This window comes from Benincasa hispida, chromosome 4 (genome assembly GCF_027475165.1).
Source record: "Benincasa hispida cultivar pf3 chromosome 4, pf3_genome.v1.1, whole genome shotgun sequence".
In the NCBI taxonomy this organism is placed as follows: Eukaryota; Viridiplantae; Streptophyta; class Magnoliopsida; order Cucurbitales; family Cucurbitaceae; genus Benincasa; species Benincasa hispida.
Genome location: NC_143481.1, coordinates 40,456,368 through 40,467,541, shown reverse-complemented (window position 1 = coordinate 40,467,541; position 11,174 = coordinate 40,456,368). Strand labels below are relative to the sequence as shown.

Sequence of the window (11,174 nt, the reverse complement as noted above, 5' to 3'; positions counted from 1 at the left end):
ATGCAATTACGGACACCTACAATATGCATAGCATGGGTGAATACACATGAGTATTAGTGATTAAGTCGTAAATTAATATACTATCATACTCATCATAGACATTCAAGCAAGGAATAGAAATCAATAAGAAACAGGGAATCCCAAAAACATACATCAAAATCTTATAAAATTCATAGCCCAACAAACCTAAAAAATTGACGTTTGGGCCTTCAACCGTTCATCGAATCCGAATCTTCATGTCAAAATATACATATCTCAAAATACAAAGTAAATTCATGGGTTTTGGCTAAGAATGGCAAAAACCGATCTTAGAGCAATGAAATCGGCCTAACTCTCCTATTTCCTTAACCTAAAATGAAAGAAATATATATAGAAATCGCGTTGACAAAGTGGCACTGAGGGGCTAGCGCCACGACGCTATGGCCCTCAAAGGCTACTTGTCGAAGTGCACTACGTGCTAGCGTGCTCGATTGCTTGCATGCACGTCTTCACTTTTTCGCATGCCCATGTAGTGCTATGACGCTTGCATGCTTTTTCCTTAAAAGAAAATGAGCTCTTGGGAAAAAGCACCAAGCATGGCGCCGTTGTGCTACACTCACAGGGGTCTTTTGGTCATTTTTTCTCCTTTGAAGTATGGTTGCTCTTTTTAACTGATTAACCCCAAACGATCCGTGATGGTCAATTTTATCTCCTAGACACTCAATACCTGTAAAATCATTAATTAGACACATTAAATCGAGTAATAGCTTTAAATTAAGCGGAGCGAGATAACATATTTTTGGTGCTATGACTTTGCTTTTGCTTTCACCCAAAAGCTCTTATACTAATGAAGATTAATGTCCTCACTTTAATACTTATGATCCTCCCCTTTATCATTAGAAACTAAATATATAGGCCCTTTTTATAGTGTTTGGTTCTCATCACTTTCTTAAACTTTTTAGATGTGGGACAAATGCTCTTCTAATATTTTGCCAAAACACAACAACTTTAGTTTGGAGAGAAAATGAGAATTTAGTCACCATATACGAACTATTTATAAACATTTTATGAATCCATAAGAATTAAATTCTAATTATAAACTAAATTTAACTAGCTTTCTCCCAAACGTAAAAATAAAATCTACAATATAAACCGAAAAGTAACTAATTGATTATGATATTGCAATTTATTCCACTTCATAAAAAAAAATTCAAATTTAATTATTAGTTATGGTTAAAGTTACAAGTGTAATCTAAGCATTTCTTTTTAATTATCTAAGATACACATATCTATTAGATACAAAATTAAAAGTTTAGGATTTCATTAGTCATAAATTTAAATTATATATATCGATTAATTTTAAGAAATTTTAAATTTTTATAAACCTAATAGACACGAAATTAAAACTTTTAGAAACTTATTATAATTTTGAAAGTTCAAGAACTAAATATATATATCAAATCTCAAAGTCCAGAGATTAAATTTGTACAAAAATAAAATGGAAATAAAATGAAGTAAGTCATGTTAGCCGATCTGACCGTAATGAAAATTGGTGTAATCGCAATAGGATTTCATTGATAGATCAATTATAATAGGCTACAATCGCAAACATAATTAGATTGTTTTTTATCGCATTTACTTAGAATTGTGAATCTGTCACATTTCTTGCTACCGTTACTATTTCAGCTATTATTCAGGGTTAAACAGTAACAATAATGATAATAGTAATAGTAAATGTGACAAATTCGATAATGATAACAGTGACAGTAATTGTGGCAGATTCAAGTCATACTTATCATATACTGTAATAGTAACGGTAGCGGTTACAATAACATAATTTCAAAACGCATTTGGATTGATCACTCTTTCGCTCATCAATCAGATTACACTTTTTGATTACCGATTTGGAAGTGGGTCTCAGATGTCAGTACGGGTACATAATACAAGAAAACAACACTAAACATAATCAATTGGGATTAATTTTCAAAATTAGGATTGAATTATTACGTTTCACCGGGGGTAATAATGTTCCCTAAAAAGAAAGGAAGGAAAATATGATGCAAAGAGAAACGAAAGGATAAAAAAAAAGTAAAAAAATATAGGATTCACGCTCAAATCCAATCTTGATACCACAACCAAGGTAATCTCATATGTTTATGTCGTCAAACGTGGGTGGAGCTAAGTGCATTAAAAATTTGGAAAATTTGGAAAAAAAATTAAAAAAATCATACCAAATCGATCCATTGGTATGGTTTGATTTTTTAGTATAAAATTAGATATCTTAATTTGTGATAAAATAAATTTTTTTTGGTTAGGATCAATTTCTTAATGAAAAACTAAGTCAAAACCGAACCAAATCAAGGGTACATATATACCTTAAAAATTAAACTCTAATCTCAAGTCTCTTTTAGTATTTTAATTATTATGGTGTATGTATTTTTGTAAGATACAACAATTGCATGGATGGTGCATCGAGACTTCGATTTTTAGGGAGGAAGTTCATGTCAATTACCATTGAGCTAAATTCATTTTGACGTGATTGTTTAGAAAAAATTACAAATTATTATGATGCATATATGTTTGTTGAGAAAAAAAAAATAAAAATGTTCAATTTAATTTATAAAAAGAATCCTAATTTAATTCGAAATAGTAAAAAAAAAAAATCATTCAAAACAAAGCATCGGAAAAAAAAGGAGAAAATGTCAAAAACTGAGAACCAAATCGAATAACAATTAATCTATTGATTTTATTATTGATGGGACACTGGAATGGTTCCGATCCTTTTATTATAAAATCGATTAACCCAGGTTTAGTTCTTGGTTGTCTCCAAAATCGACAAAAATTGAACCACGTTTCACCCTTAATCTAAATATCTAAAATTAATAATTTCAATATATAAATTTTAGAAGTATTTCCATGTGAAAGAAAACACACTTAAAGCCAATGGATACAAATTAACCTTGCAATTATTCTCAAGGAATGACTTCCTTCACAACTCTTTGAAACTTCAAAAGGCATTCCAACTTCAATGCAAACTTTTAAAAACTAATATACATATAGATAGAAACATGATTAAACACAGTTAATAGAGACAAGAACATCACTCTCCTACTTCAACTTCAAATCCTTGATCAAGCGATGCCTTGACAGCATCAAGCACTAGTTGAGTCTTTCGGCTAATAATTGGCCATTTTTTCTTAGGTTTAGTGCCATTTTGTTTGATCTTATTAACCAAATGAGAGAACTTTCTCACCATATGAGCCTCTTGAGGAAGATCGGTAGGGACGATATGTTCGTCCGGTATCGGTCCCCAACCGGTCATAAGATGAGCGAATCTCGATTTCGAGTGGGTAGAGAAACGAGCCTCTTTCTCATCGTAAGGTATAACGAAATCAGTGAGATGTAATGTTCCATTTGTTCCTATGGCAGTCAAGTTTGTGGTCATATTTGATAAGAATGAGCAATAGAAAGTTGCTATTTTTCCATCATCCCATAAAAGGGAGCATCCACATGATAAAATTACACCGCATTCATTTCGAATAGGATTAGGTAAGGCAATCACTTTTTTAGGTAATTCGAAATTGGCAGCAAATAGGATTGAACGAATACAATACCATCCGAAATCACCTAAAGCACCAAGTCCATCAAACTCCGGTTTTATGCGAATATCATTTGCTAGGAAGTTAGAATCAAATGCATAAGTGAAATCACTGTATACCTGTGATACAACCAAAAAAAAATTAAAAAAAATAAAAACATACAAAATCTATTTATTAATTAATTATCCAAAATTAGAAGAAAAGTTTAATTTTTGAGAATTTTTTACTGATAGAAAAAATGTCAAACTATTTATAGAAATAACATAAAAAAAAAAAATACTGATAGACTCTGATAGACTTCTATCAACTTCTATAAATGATGTATCAGTTTCTATTACTGATAGTATCAATGATAGACTTCTATCTGTTTCTATCACTGATAGACATTAATAGACTTCTATCTATATCTATCTATGATAGATATTAATAACAATGTTTATCACATCTATAATGAAATTTTGCTATTCGTGTAAATATTTTGCCTTATTTTTCTTTTCTTTTCTTTTCTTTTTTTTTAAAATTTTTTCCTTAATTTTTTACCATTAATTGGCTTAAGTATATTCATAATAACATAAGCAAGTTAAATATTTTGTTCCATAGATATCACATATGCAATAATGTGGAAGGAAAATCCAAATAGACTAAACAAGGAGAAGTCAAAAGCTAAGGTCCTTCTTTTGTTTTTATTTTTGAATTTTAAAGGCTAAATTAAAATAGAACTCAAAACTTAAGTATTAAATATGTGATATTTTGAAATTTAGGAACAAAATGAAAAATTATACCCGACGGAAAAAAAATTTTCCCAAAAAATTAATAAACTATATATAAAAACAAGTGTAAAGATGGAATAGATGAAAAATTACAAGATTGTGAAATGGAATTAAAATGACATACCGATTTGAGTTGACCAAACTTGTTTGCATCAGAAAGAAATTCCTTCATCATGGCGGTACGAGGATTGTGCATCCACATGGTACCATCCATGAACTGAACTCCATTGGCTTCACAAGCTTCAAGAATCTTGTCAAACTCAGCTACATTAAGAGCCACTGGCTTCTCGAGGAGCACGTGCTTCTTCTTCTCGGCGGCGAGCACGGCCCAAAGCAAGTGAAGACTGGTCGGAAGGGGCATATAGACGGCGTCGATTTCGGGATCATCCAGTACAGCTTCGTAAGAACCATAGATTTTAACCTCAGGATTCAACCCATTGTCCGATGCAAATTTCAAAGCCTTTTCCCTTGAACGACTGCCGATTGCTAAGACAATGGCATTGGGAGCAAGAGCAATAGCTCGAGAAACTTTCCGAGCAATCTCCGCCGCACCGATGATTCCAAAGCGAACCACTGTTTCACCCATCTCGGAGCTTTGGAGGTTGCCAGAAGAAGTGAAAGGGATCCATTTATATAATATAGGATGAACATCTAAGTTACATCCTAATAAGCATTATTGAACTTTTTGGCCTCTTAAAGACGATGTGCATTTAGAGGGCATTTGTTCCATTTAATTTGAATTTAATATTATGGTTATTATTACCCCTACCTTTTCTCTTTTAGGCCTATTCTTTTATTCGGTTAATTAAGTAAAAGATAATTCTTTAATTAAATATTTTGATAGGAGGTGTTTATATTAAATAAAAACTTTAGGAATTAGTCTTCTCTCTATCTTATTAATAGGGGTGTATACTGTCAATTTTGGGAGAAAACCGACAAAAAAAAAAGAGTGTGAAATTCGTCCGACCATCAGTCGGTTCGGTTTTTTTTTTTTTTAGGAGCCAAAGTAAATGAAAAGGAAAGATAAATTGATAATGTATTATTATTATGTTAATAAAATTAGCAATTTTTTTAATTTAAATCAATCATTTTTTATGAAAAATTTAAATAAATCATGTAATGGGTTTAAAAATTAGGTAACACAAAAAATAATAAATAAATCAATAGTAAAATAGTAAGCTTGGACTTGGGTTTGTGGTAATGGACTTGCTTTTATACTTTAAAAAAAATAAAAAAAAAATTATATTCGTTAGTCAGTCGGTTGGTTTTCAACTTTTTTTCAGGAAAACTGAAAATCAACCAACCGATCCCTAGTCTCAACTGACCGACCTTAATTCGGTCGGTTTTTGTCGACTTGATGTACACCCCTACTTATTAAGTAATCAAGTTTCAAAGAAAGGCTGGAAAAGAGAAGCACAATTCCTTAGAAGACCATTATCATAGATCAAAATATGTTACTCTTACTCATTAAAGATCATCTAATCCAAAGATGTTACTTTTTACTTATATGTTTCTGAGGAAAAAAGTATCGATTCTTTACTATGGGCAGCAACCCACATCTATTTCAATCTATATATGTGTGGTTGTTTTTTCAGCCACATTAAAGTGGTAAAAAAATCAAATCAAATCGATTGTGCAATCAAGAGAATCAGTGCGATACAGAAAAGTAAAAGAAATAACCAGTCTTTATTCTAGTGATTGTTGATTCTTGGTAATTGAAATCCAATGACACATTATTATTGTCTTGTCTTTAAAAAGTTAATCAAATGCCTACACACAACAGATGTTGTATGCAATTTTGAGTTATCACATGTTTTTAATTCATATTACTATTTATTTTGATTTCATGTTTATCATATAAAAATTGATATTTTATGCATGCTTTGATTGTGTTCATTTGAATTATGGTTTTTAGGTGAAAGCTTCCTGTATGCATAGATTTATGCCAGACCAGACATCAGTTTTATTATTGGTACGCTGGGCAGGTATCAAGCAATTTATAAATGGATCATTGAAACGAAAGAACCTGTCTTGAGTAGAAACGTGGATCGTCCCAATCCCAATTTTTGGTTTTCACATAAATGAATTTTATAGAATACAAAGTTATGCAATAAACTATAAAATTTATAGCATGCTAATAAAATTAAAGAAAAAGAAAATTAGGGTTATAGTAACTCTTACCTTTGAAGAATTTTTATTCAAATGAATTCCCTTCTCCGGATTTTCACGAACAAAATACGATCGATCTCCAAATAGCCACCACCACGAAAATTTTCCCTGTATTCTCTAGGATGAGAATCCCAGGAGTTAGGAGTTATGTGGGCTCTTGGAATTTTGGGGGGGAGAGATTGAAAGGAATTGAGAGAAGAGAAAGTCTGGGAGAAAAATTTCTTGTAGAGAATTTTTTGTACACTGAAAAACAATTTTTTCACAACTCTTCAAGAAAAAATCTCACCCAACCACTTCTCACTCACTATGTGAGTTGAGAGAGTTAAGGGGAGGGAAGTTATTTCCCTCTCTTTAATTCATAAAAATAAATTAATTTAAATTTAAATAAAAACTATTATATATATAACTATAGGTTACATGACATAAATCATATAAAATATGGTTTAATCTTGTATCGCATATAATATAACCTATAGTTTTACTTTTTTCATCAATGGTATTTAATATAAATCTTGTTGATATTAAATTTAATTATATGAATCAAATTCATATAATTAATATTTGAATCATATTCAAATATTTATTTCCTCTCAAAATAATCTTTATATTATAAAATATCAAATACAATATAATAATTATATCATATATAATTAAGTAAATTTAATTATATCACATATAATTAATTCCCTCAATTAATTTGAACAATTCAAATTAATCCAAAATTGATTCTTATTAAATCCCTATTAAGTTATAGAGGGGACTTCATAGACCTGTAGCTTGAAACTCCAATGGTATTTGAATAAATAATTAATCTTCTTTAATTAAATTATTCAACATCCATTAACTCTCAGGCAATCTACTATAGACCGACAGTTGCATTCTTCGCACTACAAATATATTTCTTTGTCTATTGGATATAACTAGTCAATAGTGCGATGACCCTTCACAATTGCTCATAACTACAGCTAAGTAAAAATTATCGTTTTGCCCCTATAGTTACGTCTAACTTCTTAAGTACCATTGATTCCTCTAATGAACAATAATAGTCCAACTATGACCAAACCCCTATTGGGCCAGGAGAGTGTTAGGGTTGATGCCCTAAATCTCGTAGGGTCCTATAGTTTGTAAATGTATTGAATAAACTCATTATCTATTTAATAAAATATATGATATTTTATTCCATATTTTCTATTGCATTAACCACAAACTAATAAACTAGAATCCAAGGTTATCTTGTAACTTAAACATGTATGTAGAGACATACAGGTGGATCAAGTTTAAATGATAACCTAAATGGTCTGTAGTAGATAGATAAGGCTGGGTATCTTATCCTAGTGACACTACGAGTATGGCCCGCTTTATAAATGTTACAATTATTGTAAAGTGTTACAAATGATCTAATCCTGATAATTCATATATAGACATGTGAACGGAGATATTTTATATAAAGAAGTTTGTATAAGACCAGACCACGAAATATTTAGTCTCATTATATAACACCGTTCATAATAGAGACTTACATTTCACCAGGATGACCATAGATAACATGACCTGAATTTTGAGTGAGTTGTGAACTCTGCCTATAAGAGCGGTCCTTTGATTTGTATGGGTGAGAGTGGCCAGATCGCCGACTCAACAAGCCTACCATATTGGGGATTCATCTAATTGTGGAGAGTTGGGAACACAGCTACACAAGAAGAAATTCACTCCTTCCCCAAGGTCGAGGTAAGTAGATAAATTGCTCCCTTAAGGGTTGATTCCGAGGCTTGAACAATGTGGCACCACACCCTCTTCTGGCTCGAGAGGGGTTTAGTGATAGTTGAACTATGATCTATTGTTCATTAAAGGGATCAATGGTACTTAAGGAGTTAGATGTAACTACAGGGGCAAAACGATAATTTTGGCCTAGTTGTACTTACGAGCAATTTGTGAAGTCATTATATTGTTGTTTGGTTATATCCAATGGACACAGAAATATATTTGTAGTGCGAAGAGTGCAGCTTTCTATCTTTAGTGGACTATCCGACAGTTAACGGATGGTGAATAATTTAATTAAATAATTTAATTAATTATTCATGTACCGTTGAAGCTTCAAGCTACAGGTCCATGAGGCCCCCTTGGTAGCTCAATAAGATTAAATGAAAATCAATTTTTAGATTAATTTGAATTGTTATAGAGAGATTTAATTATATATGATATCATTAAGTTATTTTAATTATATGTGATATAATTATTATAATGTATTACATTATAGATTAATTGAGAGGAAATAAATATTTGAATAAGATTCAAATATTATTAATATGTATTAGATTCATGATTGTTAAATTTAATATAAATGTGATTTATATTAAATGTCATATAAGAGAGAAAAGAAACTATAGGTTATATTGTATGTGATACAATATTAAATCTATAGGTTATATGTTATATTTGATATAATATATAATTTAATATATATATATATATAATATGATAAGTTAGTTATCATATTTATATTTATATATATTAAATATCATTTTTATTTATTTTAAAATTGGGGAGGGGGAGGGGGGGGGGGGGGGGGTGGTTATAATTCCTTCCCCCTATTTTCTCTCGTGGGTGGTTGAGGTATTTTGTTTTTTTTTGAAAGACAGGAGAGGGTCTCCTTCTTCCACATTTTGTTCTTTGATTTTGACATTGGAAAATTATAGAAGAGTTCTTTGTGCCAGTTTAAGTTGTCGGTGAACAATTTCAAACCTTCCTCCTTACTACTAAAATTTCCTCATTCCAAAATAGCCAGAACTCACCACTCCTGAGTTTTCTACCTGAGAATAGCGAGGAAGTCTTTTTGGTAGTGTTCGTGCTTTTGATCGAGGTTTTCATGAATAAAGTCTTCAAGGCGTTCGTGTACCGTTCGATGGATTCTTGAAGAAAAGTATTCAAAGGTAAGGTTTATAAAACCTATTTTTAATAGCAGGCTGTAATTTATATAAATGCATATTTAGTTCTTTATTTACTGTAAAATTTACATTCAATGAGAAATGGGATTTGGGACGATCTATCTTCCACTCACGGTTCTCTTCAATTTGGGGTCCTTCCGAGAGGGTGTGGCACCACATTGTTCAAGTCCTAGAATCAACCTTTAAGGAAGTAATTTATCTACTTTTTCCGACATTGGGGAAGGAGTAAATTTCGTCTTGTGTAGCTGTGTTTCCAGCTCTCCAATCAGACGAATCCCCAAAATGGTAGGCTTATTGAGTTGACGATCACCCTGGTGAAATGTAAGTCTCTATGATGAATGACGTTATATAATGAGACTAGTCATTTTGTGGTTTGGTCTTATAAAACTCCTTTACATAGAATAAACCTGCTCACATGTCTCCACATGAATGATTAGAATCAGATCATTTGTAGCACTTTACAACAATTGTAACATCTACAAAGTGGGTCGTATTCGTAGTGTCACTAGGATAAGGTATCTAGCCTTATTCATCTACTACAGACCATTTAGGTTATCACTTAAACATGATCCACCTGCATGTCTCTATATACATGTTTAAGCTACAGATGATAATCTTGGATGTTAGTTTATTGATTTGTGGGTTTAATGCTACTTAATGTCAAATAAAATATAATAAAATATATCATATTTTATTAAATAAATAAAATATTTGTACAATACAATTACAAACTATAAAACCCTATGAGATTTAGGGCATCAACCCCAACATGGAAACCTATGAATAAAGTGTTAAGGTATTTGCAAGGAACAAATGATCATATGTTTACTTACAGAAAATCTTATCATCTTAAGGAGATTGGATATTCATATTCATATTTTTTTGAGGTGAGTAGGTGTTCGGTTGTATGTTCTAAAACTCGCAATTTGTAAAGTTAATCTTTTTTCTATTATCAATAAAAAATGTTATTCAAAATTTATTCAATAAAGTTGTTATTGAATTTGTAAATTGCACTTATAAAGACTAAATCCAATAAACTAAAGATCCACAACTATTATATGTATAATTGAACTTTATATGAAGACATAAAGATGGATCAAATTCGAGTAAATAGCCAAAACAGTCTATAGTATACGAATAAGGTTGGGTTCTTTATTCTAGTAACACTATCGAATGCGGCCCACTCTATAGTTGTTATAATTTGTTGTAAAGTGCTACAAATGAAGTGATCCTGATTTGTTCATGTATTAACATGAGGAGCGGTGGCATCCTATACAATGAGTTTGCATAAGATTGAACTAAGAATTAAGTCACTCTTATTTTATAAAGTTGTTTACTGTTTAAGACTGACTATTTCAAAGTGATGACCTAGGTAACTTAACCTTTATCCTAAGCTAACTACAAACTTTTATTTATTTGGGATTATCCTTAGATTTGCATGGGTGAGTGTTGGCTCAACAGCGCTGGCTAATTAAGCCTCTCATTTTAAGGGTAAGATCGGGTAGATAGCTGGGGACATAGGGTGCAAGACGGAATTCACTTCTACCTACTTTTAGGGATAGTGGAGAGGTTGTTCCCTTAAATGCTGACTCCAGGTCTTGAACAAGGGGCCCCACCCTCTCATTTATCCGAAAGAGACTCGGTTTAGTGATTGGATCACAAACCAATTGTTCATTAGAGGATCAGTGGGAATTAAGAAGCAAGATGTAATTTCA

At 31.4% G+C, this 11,174-nt stretch overlaps 1 protein-coding gene across 1 annotated transcript; it reads right to left on the bottom strand.

Annotated features, from left to right (window-relative positions):
* Window positions 1–2,890: 2,890 nt before the first annotated feature.
* LOC120075216 (putative oxidoreductase At4g09670) lies at window positions 2,891–6,870 on the bottom strand. Its single transcript, XM_039028428.2, has 2 exons — window positions 4,473–6,870; window positions 2,891–3,697 (listed from the first exon to the last, which is right to left on the bottom strand). The coding sequence occupies exons 1-2, from the start codon at window positions 4,932–4,934 to the stop codon at window positions 3,080–3,082; spliced, it is 1,080 nt and encodes a 359-aa protein (XP_038884356.1). The 5' UTR covers window positions 4,935–6,870; the 3' UTR covers window positions 2,891–3,079.
* Between the last annotated feature and the right edge of the window lie 4,304 nt (window positions 6,871–11,174).